At 37.3% G+C, this 27578-nt stretch overlaps 1 protein-coding gene and 1 pseudogene across 4 annotated transcripts in view; both read left to right on the forward strand.

Moving 5' to 3' along the window:
• The window catches only part of DOCK11 (dedicator of cytokinesis 11), a 207467-nt gene that overhangs the window by 133108 nt on the left and 46781 nt on the right, over window positions 1-27578 (forward strand). For all 4 annotated transcript variants that reach the window (XM_058291219.2, XM_058291220.1, XM_058291221.1 and 1 more), the window contains 9 exons: window positions 9081-9197; window positions 10794-10869; window positions 11448-11557; window positions 13156-13267; window positions 18948-19014; window positions 21059-21106; window positions 22493-22635; window positions 24293-24408; window positions 25802-25939. In XM_058291219.2, coding sequence (XP_058147202.1) covers window positions 9081-9197; window positions 10794-10869; window positions 11448-11557; window positions 13156-13267; window positions 18948-19014; window positions 21059-21106; window positions 22493-22635; window positions 24293-24408; window positions 25802-25939 — 927 coding nt within the window. The remainder of the gene's footprint in view (window positions 1-9080; window positions 9198-10793; window positions 10870-11447; window positions 11558-13155; window positions 13268-18947; window positions 19015-21058; window positions 21107-22492; window positions 22636-24292; window positions 24409-25801; window positions 25940-27578) is intronic.
• Window positions 311-1370, forward strand: LOC139438065 (ubiquitin carboxyl-terminal hydrolase 12-B-like; annotated as a pseudogene).

Genomic DNA, 27578 nt, shown 5'->3' on the forward strand with positions numbered 1-27578 from the left:
CGTAAATAAATACAATAGTGTTGGTTACTAAATGGTTAATAATAAGGCATGTTAATTATGACATATGTAAAATATAGTAATATGAAGTTTCTCTTCTTACTGAAAAAAACATTGATGTTAATGTGGCTGGGCCTTGCGCCGGGGAGGAGCTGGGGGTGGTGTCTGTCCTGCCTCAGTGGAGAGGCTCGGTCAGCCTAGGAGGCAGTGATAGGGAGCTGCCGGACTCCCTCCTCCTGCTGTGATTGGGTGGAAGGCACGCTGAGCAAATGGAATCCTAATCACAGTCTCCAGATTTGCCTCCACATGTACCATGGGCACCAGTGCCTTGGCATTAGAGAAAGAGATTGGTCCAGGACAGTTTCCAGTCAGTGAGCACTATTGTGAATTAGTCGATTTTGAGGAAACCTGCTACTGCAATTCAGTTCTTCAGGCACTTTACTTTTGTCCATTTTGCAAAAAAGTCCTAGCATACAAGAATCAACCTAGGAAGGAGGAGAACCTTCTTATGCGTTTAGCAGATCTCTTCCATAGTGTAGGCACACAAAAGAAAAAGGTTGGAGGTAATACCTTTAAGAAGTTCACAAAAAGATTATGAAAAGAAAATGAGATTTTTAACAACTACATGCAGCAAGATGCCCATGATTGTTTAAATTGCCTACTAAATGCAATTGCTGGTATTTTGCAAGAAGAGAGAAAGCAGGAAAAAACAAAATGGCCGTTTACTGAACACTAGCATTGACAGTGAAAACAGTTAAAGGTCGCCAGACCCAACCTGGGTTCATGAGATTTTTTCAGGGAACATTAATGAAACCAGATGTCTTCCTTGTGAAACTATAAGCAACAAAGGTGAAGATTTTTTTAGACCTTTCTGTTGATGTGGGACAAAACACATCAATTACTCACTGCTTATGGGGTTTTAGCAACACAGAAACCCTGTGCATTGAGTACAAATATTACTGTGAAGAGTGTTGCAGCAAACAGGAAGCACACAAATGGATGAAAGTTTTTAAAAAAATTGCTCAAGTTTCTAGCTCTACACCTGAAGAGATTTAAAAATATAGATACAGTATATTCATTGATATACAAAACTTTCTTACTGGGTAGTTTTTCCTTTAGAACTTTGCCTGTTTAACACTTCAGAAGATGCAATCAATTTGACAGGATGTATAACCCTGTTGCTGTTGTGGTTCTGTGGAAGTGATCCCGATCGAGGCCATTATATTAGTTGTCATGATTTTTGGTTGGTGTTTGATGATGACATTGTAGAAAAAATAGATGTACCAGCTATTAAAGAATTCCATGGGTTGACGTCAGATACCTCAAAGAACTCTGAATCTGGTTACATTCTTTCCTGTCAGTCTCAGGACTGAATGAGGAACTGTGATAGAAAGATACTTTCTGCCTCATTTCTTCTCTGGTTATTTTAGAAAGGATCAAACAACAGATTTTTCAAGAAAAGAGAAATGTCAGCAGCTCAGGGGGCAGTAGCACACTTTGCACACAGTAAGCAGACTGGATTAACAAACCCATCTATCATGATAGTTGATTTATTTGCTCAGGTATAATGCTGTCTGTACAGTTCCATATGACAAGTAAAATCAGAGATACCCAGCTCCTTTTATTAAACAGTCTCCCAGTAATTGACTTACATTTTCTCTTTATTAATTGCACCAATAATCTGAACTCCTTGGGGTGCAGCAGAAAGATTAGGAATCTGTGCTGTATTGTACTGATTATTTAAGAAGACAATATCAAATACACTGTAAATTTCCCTGTGTTCAGTATGTACAGAAAGCAGCTTCAGTGGTTTTTTCCAAGCATAAACCAGATACACTTTTGTGCCCAACACAAAAAATACTGCATGTGTCTATGTACGGGACAGTTGGTCAAAAGTGGCTTTTTGTTTTCTCAAGGGGAAGGATTGGCTTTGTAATTATAATTTTTCTTATTCATCTTACTTAAAACTGATAGAGTCTAAGTATTGTATAAAGTGCCATGATTCTGTCAGTAAAATTGACCTTAGTTTTATTTGTTTTTGTCACTTTAATTTGTCCTTTTGTTAGTTTCTATTTTTAAGGTGAATTTTAAATTGTAAATGAAATAAAAAAGATACTTTGAGAAAATTTTCAATGAGAGGAGGTAAATATTCTTTTTCAGGAGGAACCGATATCCCTGGCCAAATATTTGTCCTTCTGTTACAATTTCTGAGTCAGTTATTTTATTCAGCTTTAATTTTAACAACAAAAAAAATATCAGGAATTCTTGTCATTGTTGGAATGATAAAAGAAATTCTGCAGTGGTGGCATACCAGTCTCTAGAGTTCTTAGATACTCTAATGTTTCAAGTTGAGGTCATGCTTGGAAAATTCATGTCATAACAGTTATGTTATTTCCAAATGTCGTCATTCCTCTGGAAAGAAGTCATCATTCATCATGAACCCAGCAGCCCTGGTAGCCAGCAGAAAACCCTTTGAAGATTAAAATTTAATGAAGTAGAGCAGGAATACAAGCAACAAGCCCTGTTTTTTTTTTTCCATTCACATTTATAGCTCTTACTGGAAGAATGTTCCACAATTAAAATTTGTATTCTTTAAAATTTCATTCTGTTGGAGGTTTTAAAAGGAACATATGTAATGTTAAATATTTGTAACTTTTGCTTTTGATACTTTTCTATGCATCAGTATGTTGTCTGGCAGTAGCCAAATGTTACTTGTAGAAAGTATTTGAATATTTAGTCAAAATAATAGCAGTCAGACCTTGGATGTTCTTTATCAAACCATTTTTTATCATTTATCATTTTTTAATTTATTGAAATATATCACATACATAAACATACATAAACAATAGGTGCATAGTAATAGTTGTGAACTTACAAAACAAACGTGTATAACATCATACAGGACCCTCATAACTCACCCTACCCCAACACCTTGCATTGTTGTGAAATATTTTTAACTAATGATTAAAGAATATCCTTAAAATATTACTACTAACCAAAGTATCTTACATTTGGTGTATTTTTCTGCCAACCCACCCTATTATTATTTTTATATCATTTATACATGAACATACATAAAGAATAAATGTATGGTAAAAGTTGTGAACTTATAAAGCAACCGTGTATAACATCATACAGGGGTCCCATTCATCAACTCACTGCCAATACTTTTCATTGGTGTGATACATTTGTTACAAATTATGGAAGAATATCATTAAAATCTTACTACTAACTATCATCCATATCTTACATTTGGTGTATTTCCCCCCCCCAACCCACCCTATTATTATTTTTCATATATATTTTTATGACAACTTGTAAACTTGGAGAAACAGTCATATATATGTGCAGAATTCCCATACAATCCCCCATCAGCAAACCATCTGTGGTGGAATATTTGTTAGAGATTATGAGATAATATCAGACTATTACCAGGTCCATAGTGTATGTTTGGCACACTTTTTCCATTCTCCCCCATTATCAACACCGTACATCTTTGGCATTGATTCATGAACGTAACGTTATTACTGTTAACCACAGTCCATAGGCCATTCCAGTTGTATTGTTCCCATGCCTCTCCACAATCCCACCATCCTGCAATAGTGACGTACATCTGCTCTAGCTCACAAGGACACTCTTGCATCTCTACCAACCACAATTCCCATCCACCTTTGGGTTTACTCTCTCATTCAGTGCCTAGATTATTCTCTAGCTTTCTTTCAAGGACATTTATAAATCTAGACTGTCCTTTCCAGCCACATTCTCATTTATAAACCAGCTGTTACTCTCCATAACGTTTACCATCAACTCCCTACATTTCTGCACTTTTACAGTAAAGTTAGTGAAAACAGACACAGTAAGACTCAGTAGTCAGTCTCAGTCCTCCTCTTATCTCCTTTAAGAATCCAGCCCCTACCAGCGGGTCTTGAAGATATTTTCCTACATTTTCTTATAGAAGCTGTATAGTTCTTTTATATTTGGGTTTTTGATCCATTTTGAGTTAATTTTTGTATGAGGTATGAAATTGGGGTCCTCTTTCTTTCTTTTGGCCATGTATATCCAGTTCTCTCATTTATTGAATGGACATTTATTGAATGGACTGTTCTGCCCAAGCTTGGGTGAGTTTGACAGACTTGTAAAAAATCACTTGACCATAGATGTGAGGGTCTATATGTCTGTCTTTATGCCAGTACCATGCTACTTTTACAACTGTATCTAGGTAATAAGATTTCAAGTCCAGAAGTGAGAGTCCTCCAACTTTGCTTTTCCTTTTTAGATGTTTCTGGCTATTCGGGACCCCTTACCCTTCCAAATAAATTTGATAATCGTGTTTTCCATTTATTTAAAAACTGCTAGTGGAATCCTGTTCCTTCAACTGGGCCATATCTTCCTCTTTCTTGGTATGGATTGTAATTTTTTGTTGGTATCTTGGCATCTGGCTTACTGTATGTTTTTATTCATGGTGCAGTTTCTCTTATTAGTTAAGGGCTTTCTTGCCCTTTTTCCCTTGCTGACTGTGTAGTAGGAGCCAAGGATGTAGTTGGTGCTGTAAGCTGTGGAGGATCAAGCTGCCTGCTTTGCCCCAGGGACCGTGAAGCTTCTCCAAATTTTCTCCTTTGCCAGGGTAGCAGAGCCACAATCACGTATAATAATCCAAGTCGTGCAGGCCATGACCCTAGTTGCTCAGAGAGACTGGTGAAGCTTCATGCCCCTTCCTCCCCTCCAGTGGGAATGGAGCTGCCGTCATGGGCAGCAGTCTGTGCAGTGTGGGTCCAAAATGACCACGGTTGTCCTGGTAGACTTACTACTATTCAGTCTCTGCTGGCCAAATGTACCTGCAGTTACTTGGAGAGGCTGGTGCAGCGCGTTTCACCTGCCTCCCTGCTAGAGATGGGCTGAAGCTTAGGCTAAGGTTGCAGTCCAGTCTGGGTGGAAAGAGGCCGGTCCTACCATCACTGTGATTTTCAGTCACCTTCCCCTCCTGCCAGGGGTGGAGTCAAAATGGCAGCTACTGGCCTGTTTCCAACTTGGGCAGGTTCAAACTTTAGCTGTTCTTAGGGTTATACCTTAACCAGCCGAATTTACTAATCAATTGCCTAAGTCGATGGCCAACTGCCACCTCTTCCCCTGTTTTGGGGAAATGGAGCTTCCAATTCCAGCCAAGGAATAGCTCCTGAGGCAGTTTGCACCACCAGAGTATAATGATAACTGGCCTCTGCAGCATAGCTTGTATTTTCCCACAGAGGCTGGCACAGGTCCCTCCAGCTTCCTCCCTTCAGGAGGTGGGGCTGGAGTTTAGGCTAGAGCTGTAATCCCATCTGGATGGAAAGAAGCCAGTCCCTACCAGCACTGTGATTTTCAGTCTGCCCCGATTCCCCTAGTGCCAGGGGTGGAGTTAAATTGGCGGCTCCCAGCCTCTTTCCGACATGGACAGGCTCAAACTTAAGCTGTTCTCAGGATTATACTGTACCCCACTGAATTTACTCATCAGTAGCTGAAATTGGTGCCCAACTGTCTCTTCCTCCCCCATTTTGGGGAAATGGAGCTTTCAATTCCAGCCATGGAACAGCTCCCGAGGTGGTTTGTACCTCCAGTGGAGGATGGGCACCGGCCTTTGGGGCGTGGAGTGCTCTACTTACTAATCTTCTCTGCAGATGAGCAGTCTCCTCCTCCCATTCTTTCAAGGATGTTGCAGGATGCTCTTCTGGTTTCCTGGAGCCCCCAAACAGGTGCTTTAGATCGCTCTGGGTCATTCCTAACTTCCTGTAGCACAAACTGACTCTAGGAACTCCTTACCCTGCCACCATCTTGCTCATTGTCTGCTCTCCTTTTTAAATTGATATAATTTTTAAAAGTTATTTTACCGGAACTGTTGAATATGTTGTATTTCCTTCTTTAGAGATCACGCATAATCAGAACAAAAATGGACTCTAATATGTATCAATAAAATTGATTTGATTTAAAAAATGGACTCTAATCTAGAAGCCATAGTATTAATAGTAACTAAAATTTATTGAAGGCTCTCTATATGGCAGACACTCCATTAAATACTTTACATGAGTTAATATCATTAGTAGTATCCCCATTTTACCAAAGAGAAATTCATAGTTTAATTCTCAAAATCAAGCAGCATGTAATGGGAGACCTGGGATTCATGCCTGTCTGGTTCAAAAACAAAAAACAAACAAAAAAAACCTGTGCTCTTAACCGCTTGTCTGTGTTGTCTCTCAGATCTCAAGTGGAACGCTGAACTATTAGATAACTGATCATGAAACTAAAGCCATGTGAAAGTATGAAATAAAGTAACAAGGCCTTGTTAAGAGTGAATTAAGATAATTCAGGGAAGCAGATTTGGCTTAACTGATAGAGCGTCTGTCTACCACATGGGAGGTCGAGGCCTCCTGACCTGTGTGATGAGCTGGCCCACATGCAATGCTGATGTGTGCAAGAAGTGCCATACCATGCAGGGGTATACCCCATGTAGGGGAGCCCCATGCACAAGGAGTGTGCCCCGTAAAGAGAGCCACCCAGGGTGGTGCCGCACACATGGAGAGCTGACACAGCAAGATGATGGCAACAAAAAGAGACACAGATTCCCATTGCCGCTGACAAGAATATAAGTGGGCACAGAAGAACACACAGCAAATGGGCACAGAGGGCAGACAACTGGAGGTGGGGGAAGGCCGGGAAGGGAAGAGAAATAAATAAATAATAAATCTTTTTTTAAAAATGTGATTCATGGTAACTGTCACCAAATATTTAAAGAGAGACCATGTAAAAGCAGAGGTAGACTTATTTTATTCCAGTGTGCAGAGCTATACTAACAGAACTTGCAAGGAGTATAGGTCGTTAAAGGATCTTTCTAATAGAACCTTCCAAAGGGCTTTGGAATGTTTGAGGAGAAGCTGAGAAGCCTAACATTGTCAGGGATACACGTTAGGGCCATTCCTGCCTTGGGCAAGAAATTGGACTAGATCAGTGGTTCTCAAACATATGCACATGAACATAATCTTTTTTTTGTCTTTATTTTTTTTAAATTACATTAAAAAAATATGAGGTCCCCATATACTCGCCCTCCCCCCCCCCTCGCCCTACTCCTCCCCCCTTAACAACAATCTCCTCCATCATCATGAGACTTTCATTGCATTTGGTGAACATGAACATAATCTTTGGGAGATTCTTGGGCCCTTGCCCAGACCTACTGAATCAGAACTTCCTGGGGATAGAGACTGTTACGGATGGGGTTATATGTCAGAAGTTTATTTTCAAGCGTTCTTAAAATTCACGAAAGAAGCAATACAGTGGCCAACTTCAAGAATAACAAATGTAAATTAAAACAACAATGAGATACTATTAACCTTCTCTGTTCTATATATTGACCATTGTGCCACAGAGGTCTCCAGATAAACCTCACAAAGTCATGAAATATAGAAAGTAACTTGTGTGCTATCACAACTACTATTTTCTCTGATTTGAGTGTATGTACTGTTGTAATTTCCTGAAGCAAATACCATGCAGTGGGTTGGCTTGAACAAAAGAAAATTATTGGCTCACAGTTTTGAGGCTAGGAGATGTCCAAAATCAAGGTGTCATCAAGACAATGCTTTCTACCCGAAGTCTATGGCATTCTGGGGCTAGCTTCCAGAGATCATTTGTCTTTGGCTTTCTGCCACATGGTAATGCACTTGGCAGTGTCTCCTGGCTTCTCAGTCCCATTGAATTCCAGCCTCTGGTGGTTCCCTGTGACTTTTTCCATTCTCTTCTGGGTTCTATTGTAAGTCAACTTTTGGCTGCTCTCTCTGGCTATAAGGCAGTTCAGAAATAGGATTAAGACCCATCCTGATTCAGCTGGGCCACACCTTAACTGAAACAACCTCATTAAAAGATCCTGTTTACAATGATTCACACTGACAGGAATGGATTAAGTTGTAAGATCATGTTTTTCATGTGTACTAGGTCCAAGCTACCACATGTACATATATGGTGAGTACGATATATAATTGAGAAAAGCAATAAGTAAATTTGTATAAGAAATACTACATTAATTAAGACCACTGGTAGCCAATTTTATTTATATTTGTACAAATAGATTAGTTACCCATGATTTATAACTCATTCAGGGGAGCATGGTTAGTGCTGTGTACCCCAGAAGAACATATTCTTAAACTTAATCCATTTCTATGGGTGTGAACCTATTGTAAGTAGGACCTTTTGATGAAGTTACTTCAGTAAAGATGTGGGCCAACTCAAGCAGGATGGGTCTTAATACTATTACTGGAGTCCTTTATAAGAAGAATGAAATTGAGACACAGAGGAAAAAAAAAAATACTGGAAGCAAGAAACTGAAGGTCAGTGGAGCCCAAAGAGAAAGGAGAGGCTCAATGTGCATTGCCATATAATCAAGGAGTACAGGACCAAGGATCACCAGTAACCAGCCCCAGAATGCCAGTCTTCAGGAGGAAAACATCACCTTGATGATGCCTTCATTTGAACTTTTTCCTAGCCTCAAAACCACGAGCCAATAAATTCCCATTGTTTAAGCCCAACCCATTGCATGTATTTTACTTGAGCAGCTAAGGAAACTGAAAACAGGAACCAAGATCACATATTAATTGCAGCTTTAATGGAAGCAAAAGATGTTTTTAAAACATTTGGGTTTTTTTTATTCCATTTTTTTCATTCATTCAGCTAATATGTATTGATCATCTGCTATGTGGCAGGCACAGGGAATGCAGCGAATAAACAAAGCAGACATGGTTTCTGCTCTCATGAAGCTCAACCCTCACTAGAATTAAAGAATAGGACTAATATCTACCTTACAGGTCAACTGCTGTTTAAAAATCACCTTTTACTTAATGCAGTCGTATTTGAGGAGTGTGATTTGAATCTGCATCATCTATAAATCCAAGTACCAACAAACTAACAAAAGTTCTCTGGTAGTTTTAAGACCAAAAGTATGTATAGACTTGTGCTTCACTAATTTGTTGTGGATATTAGCCAGCTTCTAATCTTTAAATCGACATATGGAACCAACTCTGCTTATTTGTAACATATATATATTAACTTAGATAATTATTTTTCAGAACCAACAAGCCAAAATAGCACAATTGTACCTCCCATTTGTTGGACTGCTTTTGGAAAACATACAGCGGTTAGCAGGTCGAGATACTTTGTATTCTTGTGCAGCTATGCCTAATTCTGTAAGTAGTTATGTGTTTCTGTTAGAATCTTGCTAGTTCATCCTGTTTTATTGAATGTTTTGGAATTGAGGTCATGCTGTCAGTCTTTAAAGCTCTCAATCCTAATAGCTCTTTTTTACTCCATTTTTACCTTTGCAGTTTTTTTCTAGAGCAGTGCTTCTCAATTTTTAATGTGCATATGAATTACCAGGGAATTTGGTGAAAATGCGAATTATAATTCAGTAGGTCTGGGACAGTGCTTAGGATTCTGCATTTCTAAGATTTTGGCAGTTTCTGGTCCAAAGACCACACTTTGCATAGCAAGGTCCTAGAGAACATCAAGAATCCATGGTTGCTAATGTTTTGTTCTTAAGATTTGCTGTTTTATACTTTCATATATTTATTCAATTTGAAAACGGAACAAAAATTTCTCAACTATCAAAACGTTAGGCACCAGGGACTAAACTGTGTTCAAACTGTATTCCTTTACTTCTCCCCTTGGCAGCTTCCTTTCAGCACTTCTTGGTGAATCACTTTTAGCCCATCACAATTGGTCTGTACCCGTTTTCTCCCCTTAGAATCTTGCAGTTGGCAATCAGTCTCCCACTTGGCAAAACAATCATTTTTCATTGTAATAATTAAAACATTCCTTATCACATTAGATCTAAAAGGTCAGTGATTGTTATTCACCAGCCCTAGTTTTACATGTATCTCTGTTCATCTAGAGATACATAGAGCACACCTGTTCCCCCCTATGTATGATACTCCTTGAACATGAACCTTTAAATTTTTCTCAGGCCAAATATTTCCATTTCATCTGTCATTCCAAACACTTTCCTTTGTTGGTTACCTTTGGGTATTTTCTAGTTTACCAATGACCCTGTTAAAATGTGGTGCTCTGAATTGTGCCCTTTATATATAGCCTGCCCAGTAGAACTGTTAACTCTTTCAACAACTTCTTCCCAACCATATTCTGTATAGCCCAGGATCAACCATAGTACTTCAGTAGCCACATCACGTTTTTGGGTGGTTGGTTAAACTGTTTCCTTTAGTTTTTTCTGAAAACTCCCCCTATGAAATTCCCTGGGTTCCTGAGAAAGCTTTTTTTAAGTTTGCCTGATGGCTTATGTATGGGAATCTCGATCCAACAAGTCAGCTGGGTGTGGGTGCTGCAGTACCAACCTTGATCAGACTAGTCTTCCTTCCACAAACACAGTAGCTCATGCTTATGCGCATTCCTACATTTGAATGTGATATTTGGAAATATTTCGCTTATCTGTTCCTTTTTTTGCAGCTCAAGTTCACTTAAGGCTTCTAGTCACACCCCTACTTCTAGCATTGCCCCTGGTTCCAAGGAGAACTGAACCATGTTTAGACTGCCGCCATCTAGAGTTATGTCCCTTGACTAGAGGCTGTGGCTGCAATAGCATGGTTGTATCCATTTCTTTTTGTTTTGTTTTGAAGCTATGTCAACTAAATACCAAGCACTGATACTTGATTTAGACTTCCTCAGAGAACTTCGTTTAAAATCAGTGTCCCATCTCATTCTGTCTATTCAGATTTCTTATCCTAATAAACAATTTTTTAAAATGACATAGGCATCACATTGTGTTACAGGCTTCCAGAGATGAGTTTGCATGTGGCTTTGCTTCACCTACAAGTAGAGGGAGTCTGAGCACTGACAAAGACACTGGTAATTAAGCCCTTTAAAGATTACACATTGTGTGGGTGTTTAAAAATGTATCCTCTGCTACTCTATACATTTCAAATATTTCATAAATCTTTATAAAGTTTGCATGATTTCTACTAAAGTTGAATCAAAATCCGACTGATACTTGCAGCCACATTTCTCTACTTAGGGTTTCTTTCCCAAGTTTGTTTAAAATGTAGTTTGGTATAATGGAAAAATAGAGGAGAGTAAGAAAGAACGCTGGTTTCAGATACTCTTGTCACTGATGTTGATATGATGCCACTCTTTTCTGGGCCTGAGTTTCCTTATCTATAAAATTGTATCTCAAATTATGTGCCTATAGTATATGACTTCTGAGGAGTTTCTTGCAGTTTCATACACAGTGTGTTTTGAGATGTGAAAAAATGGCTCACCCTTTACTTGGCTTCTTAAAATATTTTGGTATAATATTATAAACTTCACATTTTAGATGACCAAGTTCTTTTCTCTAAAATATATCTTTACTTAATCCAGTACTTATTTAAAAAAATATTTTTGACAGTTCCTCCTGTTGCCAACAAGGACTTGGCTTTTTTTTCTAGCATATGGATCATTTCAAAATGGACATGGAATTAAGAGGGAAGATTCAAGAGGTTCCCTCATCCCAGAAGGAGCAACAGGATTTCCAGATCAGGGTAACACTGGTGAAAATGTAAGAACCCGAGTATATAAAATAAACCTAGTAATGTGTTAGGCTACAGAAATATTTCTTTTTATATAAACATGAGGCTCTCTACTCTCCTGTAACCAGTCCTGAATCTGTAAAAAGCATCTCATAACTTTTGAATATTTTAGTTTTTCCTTCCTATCCTGGCAGCTGCTACTTGAATATCTTAAACTATTCATACAGAAGGAGGCATTCATCAAGAGTTCTTTGAACCCCCAGTGCAGTATAAAACGTTCTGGAGAAGGAAGGTTTGAGTTTAAAATATCTAACAAATCATATCCTGGCAGAATTAATTCAGCCTTCATTCTTCTGTAATAGAGTAATGATATTAACTTGGGAGAAAAAAATTTAGACCCCCGAATTAATTATCTCAGTGTCCTGGCATCAGTTAATCAGACTGTTTTCTCCAGTATGCCCATCAAGTTGTTTCAAACCTGATATTAAGGTTTGGGGTATATCTGCCTTGAAGCAGAGAGACCTCTTTTTCAGATCAGCATATCTTTGCCATGCTGCTATGTAAAATCATAGTTGTATGAAATTGGATTTAGCAGGGTCCATATAAATCATAAACACCAACTCTCAAGTTATAAATGAAAACTGGGATTTTAACAGGAAAACCACACAGTTAGTGGCAGGGCCAGATCAGAACCCAGGTGACACTGAAGGTGCTGGGGAAACCACTCCCTGAAGACCCCTGGACTGCGGTATTCTTCCTTGAGCTTTTGGGTAAATAGTAATTATTTCACAGCATTTAGAATTATGAGATGCTGTCATTGATGTGGCAGATAAAGGTCGGAGCAGTTAAATGACTTGCTGGTAGTTGCACAGATAGTACGCAGTGAGAACCTAGATCTGTTTTGCTCTAAGTGACAGCTCTTTCCTTCCCACCTTAGTAAATGTGTGTCCCAAGTTCGGCTCAACTAAAGTCTTAGTTGTTATCAATGGTAAATTCTTTAGATTACTATGATTCTATTCATATAAATCTCTAAATAAGTCAGATCTCATCATGTTTAACTTCTTACATTTGAACAAAAGTCATTAAATAATAGGTACATCACTACTTCATAGTGGCTCTAGTTTTGCAAGTATTACTGTATCCTCCCTAGTGTAATTATCTTATTGCAATATTATTAGCCCATTTTTTAGATTGATTTTCTGACCTATGATTTAGAGGTTGGATTTTTATAAACTCTAAGGAGAGACTGAGTTCAAAATGTATCCTTTGCTTCCCTGTACCTTAATTAACTTCCTCCTCCATGCAAAAGCTATTTTTCCTGTAATAATCACATAAGATTATCTAAAATTGTTGCTGCTAAAACATAGGGTATTTGGGAATGAAACATATGCCATATCCATGACTATATGTTGATGAAGACCCCTAGGTAATTTCCAGTCATATTACTGCTAGGTGCAGCAGCAATAAAGATTCAACCCATTTACCTTCCAAGTATGATGTAAAATTTAGATTTATGTTTCAAATTTTCCTAAACAGGACTAATGATAAAAATAATTATTGCTTGAAAGACTATGAACTTTGCAGTACTGACACCATTTCCCAAAAGTGCCCTGTTTTTATATTACAGACCCGACAGAGTTCTACAAGGAGTAGTGTATCCCAGTATAACCGTTTGGATCAATATGAAATCAGAAGCCTCCTGATGTGCTACCTGTATATTGTAAAAATGATTTCTGAAGGTCAGTTACCAGCATATTAAGCATAAAGTCTACTAGGCTACCCTCATAGGATCCTGGGTTCATGTAGCAAGTATCTGGCCATCCTATCTGTATATAGAACACATCCACATTAGAAACCTCTTTGAAGACTCTGACTTTAAAATGTTCCTGTATTTTAACTTAAAATAGGTTCATCTCAGTCGTACAAGTTTGATCTGCTAAACTGGTTTAAAAACAATTTTACAAACTAATTTCTAAAATGAGGTAATACTTTAAAAAATATTAAACATTTTTTATACAGAGCATGTAACACATTAAATGACCAATGTAAACAATAACAAGAATTCTTATTTAATATTTTAACTTTTATTTGACCCAGAAACAAAACAAACAAAAAAACCTGGAAAGGTTCTCTTAGGGTAGGGAATGCCTGGAGTTATCTTTACAGTAATACCGCATGGTAATGTTTGTATGCTTAACCAGTAGGTGGTGGTATCAGGTTCCTTCTCAGGTTCTGTTCATCTCTTTGGTGTATTCTGTAAGACACTATCATTTATTATTGTTACCAGTTCCTCTTTACATTATATGATGGAAAATAACCAAAGGGTTTTCATAACTCCATCTCCTCTGGAAGTAAAATGAGAGTTACCATCTTATTCCCAAATACCACATTTATTTATGCATGTCCCTCCCTATTCTTTCTTTTCTTAATATTTTTTTGCTCAAAAATGTATGCAAGTCTGAAGAACATAAAAAAGCACCTGAGTTCTAATTCATAATAACTATTTTTATTTTTCTATTTTTAAAATTTTTAATAAATATTACTTGCTTTGAATCCTTTTTGTAGTAATGCTGTATATGAAAATATAGAATAAGTTGATAGTTAACCAGCTAGATAAACAGTAAAATAAATCAGTAGCTGCAGAGTAGACATAGCTCAGTGGTTGAGCACCTGCTTCAATCCCCAGTACCTCCTAAAAAACAACAACAACAACAAAAAAAAAACCACGCACAAATCAGTAGCTAGACAGCAATAAATCCTAATCCATTAGTAAAACAGTAGAAAAACAACCGGAATCTAATTTCTAGTACTGTGTATTTTAGAATAAAAGTCAAAGGTTCTATTGAGGCTATGTGTGGGGCTCCATGTTTTGGAATGAAATAATTAAAGCAGGGGTTTGTTAACCTTTTTTGTTTCACAGACCCCTCTGCCAGTTAGGTGAAAACCATGGATCCTTTACTAAGTCCACACTATACTGTGTATTATTTAATAAATATCTCACACCTGCACCAATACGTCCCCACAAGAATAATGTTTTCTTGACTTTCAATTCAACCTCACCGACCCCTTGTAAAGAACCCCTGAACTAAAGTGAGGTAATTTTCAACCCTGGTGGTGTTTTCTTCCAGGAGATAATGGGATTAGATGACAACTACAGCCGCAGCTCACTGGTTTTGTCCCACAAGTTTAAAAGTGGGGGATTTCAGGCAGTGACTACTGATATGCATGGCATGGGATTGCTTTTTAGGGTGATGAAAATATTGCAATATAAACTTATAATAATGGTTTCACAACTCGGTGAATATACTATAAACTACTGAATCCTGCACTATTTAAATGGATAAAATTTACAGTATATGAACTCTCTCAATTTGTATTTCATTAAAAAAAAAAGACCTAAGAAAAACATCAAAAAATAAAAGCCAAAAAGAAAAAGTGGCAGAATACCACCACAGCCCAGGGAAAGTAGGAGGGAAGAGGGAGAGAGAGAAAAAAGAAACTGGGGAGGGGGAAATGCATTGCTGACTAGCTCTCTCCTCCTCCACTCCTGTATACACACAAACACAATGTGCGCACACACACACCGTGCTAACCAGTGAAAGTCACTGGCTGCTTTTTCGAAATATCATGGAGAAAACCATGACTTTTGCTTCTTGGGAACTTCATAGTTCCTCCTCCTCTTGTAAATGTTGATTTTGCTCACCAAATATACTCTGAATATACTCTGCCAAATATTTCACCTTCATTAACTAGGTTTTTCTTCTGTTCTTGCTTTTGGTTTTTAAAAGCACATTTTCAATAACCAGTTTATAGTCTGTGTCATGTCTCTGTCCTGTGTCAGTATAAAGTCATGCTGTATATTTGTAAAGTCATTTTCATTTTATTCTGAGAAATGTCTATTTCTAGATTTATATTCAGTGGCTATATTCTGGCTACTTTGTCTTGTCCGGTAAATGTTTTAGTCACTATATGGGTTTAATACTGAACTTGTACAGGTCCACACCCTTCAAATCTTCTCTTGACTTTCTTTTGTATTAAATTATATACAGTAGCAACTTTAATGTCAACAAAAAAATGATCCACCTCTACACTTTTATATGGAAGTAGAGGGATACTGAAGGCTGAATTTTCTTTTCTGTAGCTGTACTTATTCACTAGAAATAACTCACTCTTTTAAGTCTTGGTTATTTGTCTTAACTTTTTTAGGCTTTATTGCCTTATTTATTGTATCCTCAAAAAGGAGTCAAGAGTCAGGAGTCACTAGGTGTACAGTCTGAATTGAAAGAACTGTCCTCTTGAAAATTATTTTCTTTATTAAGAGAGATGATGAAGGGAAGCTACTTCCTCTTTTTTTCTGACTGCACCCTGGCTTTTCTCTTGAGTGTAGACCCCACAAAAGGATTCTCAGTGTCATCTTGAGTCTTATTATCACCATATCCTGTGCTTGTGGATTCATTAGTATTCTTCTTCAAAGCACATTTGCCTTTGAAAAGGGTCTGGTCAATATTATCTCTCACTTCAAACCCAATGTTTTTAGGAGCAATACCAAATGTTGATCTTTTCCCACTAGATCTCATAGTATAGTCAAGAGGAAATACATTCGAAGGGACTCTTTCCTTTCTCTGTGTACAGGAGGAAATTGTGTTTCTATTATAACCAGGCATATTTTCCTCTGAAGTTTCAGATACTACTTGAGTAGTCAGTTTATCTCCTGAAGAAATACTGGAAAGGCTCCAAGAGAAGTCAAGGCGAGTTTCACGGTTTTGTGTGGAGGTCTTCACTTCATGTTTCCTTTTTGGCTGGCCAGCCTTCTCCTCAGGTGTATTTGAGACACCTTGAAATCCATACACCTTCTGAGATGTTAAAGGAAAACCCCGTATCAGGTTGAAACTGTTTTCTGGGGAAGGTTTGTTTCCATTAGAGGAAGCTTTCTCAAAGGAGGTCTCTGGCACCTCAAAGAGATCCTGACTGTGAAATGGAGGTGAAAACTTTGGACTTTGTTGCAGTTCCTTTCTTCCTTCAGATTTTATCAATTCAACATGTGATTGCTTCAGCAATTTCCTATGTGCAGGCATCTGAGTTCCTTGTGTAGGCACCCTGATAGAAAAAGCTGGCATAGTTGCTTGAGAACAAGGAATGAAGTCATTGTCACTGTCAGTAAAAGAAACATGAATCTTTTCCTCATTTGATTTTAGTCTTTCTGTAAGCTTCTTATTTTCTTCTCTTAATCTATCTCTTTCTGCAGTGAGTTCAGCAATAAACTTAGTATTTTGTTGATGAATATCATTAAATTCTTGCTGTAGGGTATGCCTGTGTGTTTCATTAATTAAACAGCGGTCACATGTTTTTGCCTTTAACTGCTCTCTCAAGTCATTAATGGTGTCACTAAGAACTTTCTGTTGTTCAGTCAGCTCCTTAATTTTGGCTATAGAGCCTGTCCGTCTTCCATCGGCCAATCGCTCTTTCCTCATACTGGTTAATTTCGCCTGTAAACGGTGTAGCTCTTTATCATGGAGCTCTTTTAGAATTAGCCATGTTTTCTTAAACTCGTCAGATGACACATCACATACACTATACTGCAATTTTTCTCTTCCTGAAGGCTTCCGTCCGCCTCCCCTATCTCCCTTACCCATGTTCCCTGACAGCATCATGTCTCACGGATTTAGAACTGGTTGGAACAGGCCACAGGCTCTAGACGCCACCGAGAAAATGGCGGAACGAGCTGCCGACTAGATGGGCTGTGGCAGGGAAGAGCCCTTCCACCCCTTCCACAGACCTGCGAAGCTGCTTCTCGGCTCGCGGCGGCTGGCGGGGCTCTCAAGGATGGACAGACAGTTCTGGTTTTTTTGAAGAGTTGGTGCAGTCAGGCAGGAGAGAGAGACCAACGCCTTCAGGTGATGGCGCCGGCAAGCTTCCCTCTGAGGCGCCGGAAGCCCGGTGTCTTCTGGGGGAACCCGGGCTTTTGTAAGTAGAACAGCATTTGAAAGGGGGGGGGTGGACTGGAAGTCACCTGTAGCTTAACTTTTAAAAATCTATTTACTTGACTATTTTAACATTTTTATTCTTGATCAATATTTGTAGTCATAGAAACCTGTTAATATTCATGGTCTTATAAAACAATTCCGGTAGATCAAAGTTCCTGTTTCCTGTCCCCTATGCTCCCCCCCCCCCCCCCATAGCCAACATTGTCTTGCCTTCCATCTCTAGCTTCTAGCCTCTACTCTGGGTAGTTGGAAATTAAATTATTTGCCTATTTTTACAATATCCACATTTTTTTTATGTTTAGAGAAAGGTCTCCTGGCACCAACCAGTAGCTGAATCAGAGTCTGGGTTAAAAAAAAAAAAAAAAAAAGGGAAAGTTAAGTAGTGGCAATATTTTTTTTGTTTTTATAGTCTCAGAAGTGGGTGTGTTGAAAGTTGAGAAATAAAGAAATATTATATGTAAAGAGTATATGTGATACATTTAAGGGACTTTTGTTTCAGAGATAGTTGTTCCTACTGTGTTACACCTTCTTTTACTCGATGTTTATTTTGCCGTCTCACATCTGACACAGCCAGGTTATTTTAACACCTTCATTAATAAAGGCCTCCCCGTATGTCCAAGTCTCAAGGAATAATAAAAACTAAATTCAAGCGGGCAAACAGACCTCTAACTGCACTTAAAAAATCCTTTAAAAACATGAATTTATTAAGTTGGCTTTGCCAACAATTTTATAGAAAAAAAAAAAGCTTACCAGGTGTGAATTTTTTTCACAAAGTCCACTGGAAAAAATGTGGTTACATGTTTAACACACTGTTCAACTACAAATTTATCTTTGTTATGCTTTATAATTATGTACCTATAATATCCAAATATAGGGACACTCATTGTGTGCAATGCACTATACCAGACCTTCAGAATTTATAATCCAAAGCAAAGAAAGAAGAAGGGGTTAGAGAAGAAAAATTATCCGGCTTGACTCTAATACAGAAGTTCTTAAACTTTTTGGCTCACAGAATCCTTTGAATAGCAGGCAGAGAGACACGTGACCCTTTCCTCAGAAAAATACACACAACCTTGCATAACATTTCAGGGAGTTCATCTAAAAAAACCCAGGTCTAAAGTAATAATGTAACAACTTCCCTTCCTCTGTCTTCAGGATGATATGAAAATTGAGGTAAGCCATCCAAGAGAAACTTTGCAAAGCAATAAAAAAGAATTGTCGATGCCTAAATTTTTACAGATTAAGTATATATTTGGAATTTATTCAAAACAATGCAGTGTATGAATTGGGTAGAGGGAAGGGAAAGGAGGGTACAGGTATAACAAGACTCGCCATGCATTTATGGTTGTTGAAGCTGGGTTATTGGTACATGGGGGTTCAAAATGCTATTTGCTCTGATTATTTCAAATTCTGACACTATTTATTCAATTTTCAGATACTCTCTTAACTTACTGGAATAAAGTATCTCCTCAGGAGCTCATAAACATTCTCATACTTCTTGAGTAAGTTAGATTAACTTTGTTTTCATGAGCTTACCCTTATTTTGTGGGTGCTTAATTTCCAAATACGATAAAAATATTTCTCTTTTTTACAATAACTTATTTTCTAAGAATGTAGAAATTGTTAAATTGTTTATAATATAGAGGCTGATATACTTGCTCTTTACATGTAAAAGTAAGAAAAATAGGCAGAGGAAATACTTGTGATATTACAGAAAACTCTAGTCAATAATAAGCCATTTTTACAGCCCAGCAGGAGTCCTTATGTGATCTGGAAAACTAGTTGGCATAGGGTCCCAAATCATGCATTTGAAGCAGATGTTGGGTTAATGGAGAAGATTAAATTATTGATGTTTAGAATTTGTACTTTTATGTAAATCTGAGTAATTCTACCCACTTAAATTCTTGTTATTCATGATAGTTATGTTCTATAAAGTAACCATGAATACTGAATTTAGCAAATTATGAACTGTTGCTTCTAGAAGAAATACAGGGTTTGGTTCTGCAAGCCTCTGGTCACATTTTCATAACTGAGCAATACATAATCTTGTTTAATGTGGGTTTATGTTTAAAGATAACCTTATTTAATATATATTGTTGGTTCATTAACATTGAATTCATGACCAACAGCAACATAGCTCATGCTGAATGAAGTTCTTATCTAGCATAAGTATTTTCTCCATAAATCATATTGCAGCCTTCTTGTGCTTATGAACACTAGATAGCACTGCACCAGCTACTCTTGGAGGCTATTTAAACAGTGAAATCATCAACACAAAGAACAAAAATGCAGAAAGTATGACACTATATAGACTGTGAAAAAAGATATTTGTTTACAATATGAGTACTGAAACAAGAAGGTAGATTACATCTTGTTTGACATCATCTGGGAATGTGTGCTTGTGTCAGGTAACTTAAAATTTTCACCATTCTGTATGTGTCTGTGGATGACCACCAAAGCACCGTGAGTATTGATTTTGGGGTTACAAATAAATTTGGGAGAGTAGGCAAATTCACAAATATGATCTCTGCAAATAGCAAGGATAGACTCTCTGTATATATATTTATCCATTCCAAGGAATTTGGGACAAAACTTAATCTGGAGGTGGCAAGTTATCCTATACTGTATGCTGGGATGCTGAGCTATTTTTGCATCATTATTGTAAAAGCTAAATTTAGACTAAGAATGAAGTGTAAGAAAAGTTGACATAAATAAAACATATATATGATGATGTATGTACATGTCTCCCAAAAGGAAAAGAGGGTAAACAATGCATAAAGATTTGAATAAAATCTTTCAAATTTTGCAGAAAATGTCAGTAGACTAAACAACAGGTTTTGAGATTAAAAAAAAAAAAGATGTAACTGTACTGAAATATTCATGAAAATATATGATTGAGATTTGCTTCAAAAAATTACAGAAGGTGGGGGAGAACAGAGGGGAGAGCAGGTGACCTGGTGGCAGGTAGAGGTTAAACAAAAATGGCCATGAGTTGATAATTATTGACACTGGAAGCTAATAGGTATGTGGGGATTTCTTATATTATCCTCCTTACTTTTTTGTATATGTTTGAGATTTTTGATAATAGAAAGTATTTTTTTTTGTCTTTTCATTTTTAAATTTTTTAAAAAAGATAAAGTATTTTAATACTATTAGAAAAAAATACTGCAATTGCCAGATTGCCTCAAATTTTCGGGCTTAAGAACCTTTTTTTAGGTATTAATAACTGTGCTAGAGACCTTTGCTATGATACATTAGCGCACAGAGGATAATTCACATTGACAGTTTTTTAAAAATGTGTAATTACAGCAGCTATATGTGTATATGAAGACGTGACTTTTCTGGTAATTATAGCAAATAAATGTAGAAAGGTAGAATATGGCAAGCCTGCAAGTAGTTATGTGCATATTCATTTCTGTATGCCAAAGCATATATTAAATATCGTTATATGGTTTCAGCATATTTTGTAACTCTTGATTTTTCAAATATTGCTAAATTGCAGAATATGGTAATATGTTATTAACATACTATTGTTTTTCTTTCTAGGGTTTGTTTGTTTCACTTTAGATATATGGGAAAAAGAAACATAGCAAGGTAATTTCCATAGCACTGCAATTTCCATTTTTCCTTCTCTGCCAACAGAGGGCAATCTTCATTATGCCATGTAAAAACTCAAATTATTAATTTTGAGTTAACATAAGGACACCCATGATTTATGTAACATGTCCCAACTTAAAGTTGAATTTAAACTAATGTATACTGATAAATTTTTAAGTTTTCCAGAAGCTAATGGTTAGACTGATATGCAGTTTCTCTTGTGAGATCTCACTAATCCTAGAATAGGTGCTCATTTTTCCTAAGGATGGAGGTAAGGGCTAGATCCAGGGGAAGGCAGGAATTCATAAAGTGAGGTCTACTGTAAGGTGTGTACCTTTGTCCACAATCTAACAGTGTTCACCTCAGAAAATCTTGTCTTAAAAATAGTCACCTCAAAAATTCCCAACAGTGATTGGGAGATACATTATGTAGTATCTATTTATTTTTGTTGTTTAAGTACTAGTGAAATAAATACCTAAAGAAGTGTTTGAGGAACCCTAAGGCCCAAGGTTATTCACTTAATTTAAATTTAAATAAGATATATTTTAAGAGTAGATTTAGTTATTAAACTAACTCAAATATAGTTTTTTTCTTAGGGTAAAATTCCATGGCACTTCCGAAATTTAAGGAGATTACTTGGATTTGTTGTTTGTTGTTGTTTCTCTGGACATTGTATAATATTCATAAGTGGTTCAAGTGAATTTCCACTGTGTTTCCCCATGTATTGGAGCCATGCTGTTGCCACCATGATCCTTAACTTCTGGAATTCTGACCATACCACAGTGTTTACTAGAGAGGAGAGACCAACTCTCTTCCTCAATTCATGTATGAACCATTGTAATTTTTTAAATGGAACTTTAACATTAAAGGAAAACAAAAATTTGCAAATCTTAAAAATAAACATGTTTGCAGAGTCAAAAATTCTGATCCAAATTTAATGTAAGCCCAAAGACATTTTAGATTGGCACACCTGTTCTGAACATCTAACTCCAGGCATTTTTCTTTCCTCCCTCATTGCAACCCTGAATATCTCTGTTTGTCCTTGTCTTTCCTAACACATGTCCTTCCTCCCCTCCTATTAAAAGGCTGAATCTTAGTGGAGCATTAGTCAGTCGCCACAGTTTTGAGGAGAAGGAAGGGAGTGGGAAGCTCTTTCTAAAGTTCTTTAATTATATTCTAATAGTATAAGCTATTTTAAAGATGCATTAAAACTTTATACATAATTTCCAGGATGTCTCATTTAATCCAAGTAGTAGTTGGCAGAATATTGAGCTTTAGTACCATGATTATGTGGAAACCTAATTTTTTTTTTAGTAAGAAAGAATCTAACATTGAAATATATTATTAGAGCACTCCAGTTCCTAACTTCAGTATTTATTTTAGGGTGCATGATGCCTGGCTGTCTAAACACTTTGGAATAGACCGAAAATCACAAACCATGCCAGCTCTTCGAAACAGGTCAGGAGTGATGCAGGCCCGGCTTCAGCACCTTAGTAGCCTGGAAAGTTCGTTTACACTTAATCACAGTAAGTGAAAATGTGTGCAGTGTACCCATTTGAAACAGCCCAGCCATGAAGTCCTGGTTTAAAATGACCAATAAAATTGGAAATGATTTCACATAAATGGATATATTTGCATATTTCTGCTATGTGTTTATATAAAGTCATTTCATCCTATGTGACTATATCACAATAAAATATGCATGGAATTTTCAACAATTCTAAGTAATGGTGGTTTTTACTGCGTTTGGTATTAAAGAAATGAAAAATTTTTCACTAAATTGCTGTTTTCATCATATTAATTTATTTTGGTTATCCTTCCTACGGTTAAACTTTAATGCAAATAATGTTATGCTTAATACAATAGTATACGTAATATTTGTTTAGAGATAGCATTGTTCATTCAGTGATTAGGGGATTACACATCCTGAGCTGACGGCAGAGATCAGTGAACTTTAAATACTATTTTGGCAAAGATGTATTTCATAGAGGTTGAAACCTTGACAAGGCAAATATGACAAAGAGAGAAACCTTGTATAGCTGGGAAAATTAGAGGGTTATATAAATGGAAGTTCTCCTGAAAAGTAAATATTAATACTAACTCAGAGTGAGAAAACTTAGTTTCCATATAATCCTTTGGAGGCTGCAGGAAAGAAAGCCAGCAAAACTGGCTTTGTGGTGGAAGCATATAATAAAGGCAGTCATCTTCAGCAAATGAACGCTGAGCTAATAGACTCGGCCTCTTTTGAAAATTGTAAGTTTTAAAGCCTTCAGCTTTTGCTCTTGTCACTTGTTAAAAGCATAATGAACCTACTTCCCTCATTGGCCCAGATACTTTATTTTCTTTCTACTTTGGAAACAAGCCCCATATTATTGGCATCATTGAAAATAAGTGACCATAGGGCACTATGTAGGGTACTGAATTTCTATGCGTTTGTTAATTTTGCACACAGTTCGTGGGACAGCCTATACTGCCTCACACGTTATTTCCTAGTTACATCACCATAGCTCATTACTGAAATATTTTCTCTAAAGAAGTGGGTACTAATTAGTGCTGCAGAGCTGTTGATACAGTGCTGAGGTAAAAAACCCATGGAATTGATTAACCAAGACTATCTTTGATTAAGGAATAAATAGAATGAAACTCATGAGGGGTGCGGGTTTTGAGGGCTTCCTTTCTTGTTGGGCTCTCTGTTAGTCTTTTTTTTTTTTTTAAGATTTATTTTCATTTATTTAATTCCCCTCCCCTCCCCCAGTTGTCTGTTTTCCGTGTCTTTTCGCTGCATCTTGTTTCTTTGTCCGCTTCTGTTGTCGTCAGCGGCACCGAAAGTGTGGGCGGCGCCATTCCTGGGCAGGCTGCTCCCTCCTTCGCGCTGGGCAGCTCTCCTTATGGGTGCACTCCTTGCACATGGGGCTCCCCTACGCGGGGGACACCCCTGTGTAGCACGGCACTCCTTGCGCGCATCAGCACTGCGCATGGGCCAGCTCATCACACGGGTCAGGAGGCCCGGGGCTTGAACCGCGGGCCTCCCATGTGGTAGACCGACGCCCTAACCACTGGGCCAAAGTCGGTTTCCCTCTCTGTTAGTCTTTAGAGAAAAAAAATCATTCAAAACAGTTATATAAGTCTCTGTTTTGGGCAAAGTTTGAATTTACTGTTTTTGTTTTGTTTTTTAAATTGTAGGTTCTACAACTACAGAAGCTGACATTTTCCACCAGGCACTTCTTGAAGGCAATATTGCTACTGAAGTTTCCCTAACAGTACTGGATACCATATCATTTTTCATTCAGTGCTTCAAGGTAAAAATGAAGACATAGAATTCAGTTGGTATCGTTGCAAAGAAAACATTATATATTCTTTTCTTTATAGTATATAGCTTTTGTGTAGTGAAATAGCTTTGGGTGAGGTGTCAGGAGACTTGGAGGGCAGAACTAGTTTGGAAGTCACTGAGATCCATTTGCCTCATCCATGAGGAATTTGAATAATTTGCCCGTAACTCCCTTCTATTGCTTAAATTCTATTTTTCATGTTTAATACATTTTGAAAAAAAATTTTTTGCTTTTATGCTTTTAAGATAGCCAGTAGTTTTTAGCCCCCAAGTTTGACCAGATCAGTTCTCAAATACCTGTTGTTATGAAGTGTCTTGTCAGACTAGATGATATCCAGGAAGGTTGGCTAACTTTCCTAGTCAGGCGCTTAGTGTTTATTCTCAGATCCTTGTCTCTCAGTGCAAATCACCATTGTCATAATAATGATAAATAAAATGATGGTAAAAGCAATCATCTTGCAGAGTCACTGAAGAGGAAAACTGAGATAATGGATGTGAAGGTACTTTGAAAAGTAAAAAAATATATGACTAATGTAAAGTAACATTAGTGAGGAGAACTCAAAGATGAAAAATCTTGCTTGCTTTTGCATGAGTTATACAGATAATATTCCCCCCTTTTCTGAGTAATTCAGTTAATTGTTGCAGCCCTCCAGATTTACTATGGAAACCTGGCCTGTGCATTTCAAAGAGGCTTATAAAGGAAAATCAAATTAAATGCTAATAAAAATAGACTGCAGAATCCCTTTATGAAGTGTTATTTGTTTCTATTACATCTTTCTTTGCAAGAAGCATTTAAACAACTTACATAGTAGTCCTTTGAATTATAATACCTGTTGTTATCTCTACTCATAGGAGGTTTAATTTTTCACCAGTGGCTAAACATATCTTATACTAAGCATACGTTAATAAGCAAATTGAATAATAGACTTTAAAAATAGAATTGACCTTTTGTTTAACTCTTACATTATTTAGTCTCCCTCAGAAATACAAAGGCTGGTTGCCTTGTACCCATTTTTAGCTCACTGATTTCTTAATTGAGAAGAAAAATGGTTAGAATAGAAAATATTCTTCCCATCCTAGTTCATATTTGCTATGTTGTACTGGGAAAATGTTGGTTTTTTTTTTCATGTTTAGAATGATGGAATAACTATTCTAGATATAGTTTATGTAGTACTTTTGAGATTTCGTATTTCCAAGTTGAAAGATGACAAAATAATTTTAAATCCTATTGAAAGCCTTTATGTTTCTGAAACTTGTAAGCAGTGATTGATAAATAGATATTGAAGTCAGTTCTCTGGTTGTAGCTTGTAGGGGATATAAGGGAAGACTTTCTGCAAAATGTATTTTTTTTTCATGTTTTATAGAGCCAACTTTTAAATAATGATGGCCACAATCCATTAATGAAAAAAGTATTTGATATTCATCTTGCTTTTCTTAAAAATGGACAATCCGAAGTTTCGCTGAAACATGTGTTTGCCTCTCTGAGAGCTTTCATTAGTAAGGTAAGGAAAGAAACTTCAAGGCTCCTAGTGAGCTCATTTGAGGGCAAAAAGGAAAGAAAAGTTAGGGGAAAGAAGATCATTATGATATGACAGCTACAAACCTCAGATAACGAAGCCGTAATATAAATAACCGAACAAGAAAGAAAGCCTGACTGAGAAAATTTTTATTTTACCCTGTCATACCTTCCCTTTTCCAGCAGACTCCATTGAAAAGTGTCATTTTAAAATTACCAACTGTGCCTGTTTTTCTTCTCTTTTCCTTCTTTTTAAAGAATTATCAAGCTGAAGGAAAGAAGCTGTAAGTGCACTCGTGAGTAGGCACTTTGAATGCAGGAAACAAGTTTTATAACACCAGGGTCTTGTATAATATCTTAGAAATGATAGGCATTCAGTACATATTCAAGTGAATGAATCCTTCCTTTCAATGCTAATTACCTGAGGCCCTAAATTTTCTAAATAATAACCTCATACTTAGCTTTTTTTTTCTTTGTTAAATAAGTTGTATTTACAGAAAAATCATGCATAAAATAACAACATTCCTATATACCACCATATTAACCCCTTGCATTGGTATGGAACATTTGTTACAATTTATGGTAGAACATTTTATAATTGTACTATTATAGCAATATATATCTGTCCATGTTTTAATTTAGGGTTCTCTGTATAGTTCCATGGATTGTTTTTTCTTTTCTTCTTTATTTTCTTTTAAATGTTACATTAAAAAAATATGAGGTCCGCATATACCCCCCACTTCACCCACCCCACCCCTCCCACATCAACAACCTCTTCCATCATTGCGGCACATCCACTGCACCTGGCGAGTACATTCTGGAGACCGCTGCAGCACATGGACAGTGGTCCACATTGTAGTCCACACTCTCCCCCAGTCCACCCAGTGGGCCACGATGGGACATACAACATCCAGCATCCATCCCTGCAGCACCACCTCGGACAACTCCAAATCCTGAAAATGCTCCCACACCATATCTCTTCTTCCATCTCCCTACCATCAGCAACCACTGTGGCCACCCTCTCCACATCACTACTACAATTTCTTCCCTTATTAATCACAGTAGTTCCCCAGCAGAACACCAGTAAGTCCACTCTAATCCGTACTCTATTCCTCCAACCTGTGGACCCTGGGATGGTTATGTCCAGTCCCCCTCTACATCAAGAGGGGGCTTAGAGTCCACATGGATGATGGATGCAATGCTCCTGCTTGCAGCTGTAGGCACTCTTGGTTCCCTGGTGTGGTGGTTGACCCTCTTCACCTCCCTGTCATCTGGGGTACCTTACTTTAGATAGGTTTGTGGCTCTTAAGTTCTGAAATACGAAGAGTGGCCAGCTGTACAAAAAAGCCAAAGGCAAAAGCATTCTAGACAAAGGGACATGCAAATGCAAATGACTGGAGTTGGAAAAGAGTTTGGAATGTTCTGGGTAGTGAAAGGGCAGGATAGCTGGACATAGTGAAATAGGAGGAGCATCAGCATATAAGTGATTGTTGAAGTTTAATTTCCCTTGGAGAGTGTGTAGAGGAGGAACAAAAGAAGGTCAAGGGCAGAACCTTGGAGGAAAACAATATAGAACGGGTTGGGAAAGGAATCTTTAGAGGACATTAGAGGGAACAGTCACAGAG

This window comes from Dasypus novemcinctus, chromosome X, assembly GCF_030445035.2.
Source record: "Dasypus novemcinctus isolate mDasNov1 chromosome X, mDasNov1.1.hap2, whole genome shotgun sequence".
NCBI classification, from domain to species: domain Eukaryota; kingdom Metazoa; phylum Chordata; class Mammalia; order Cingulata; family Dasypodidae; genus Dasypus; species Dasypus novemcinctus.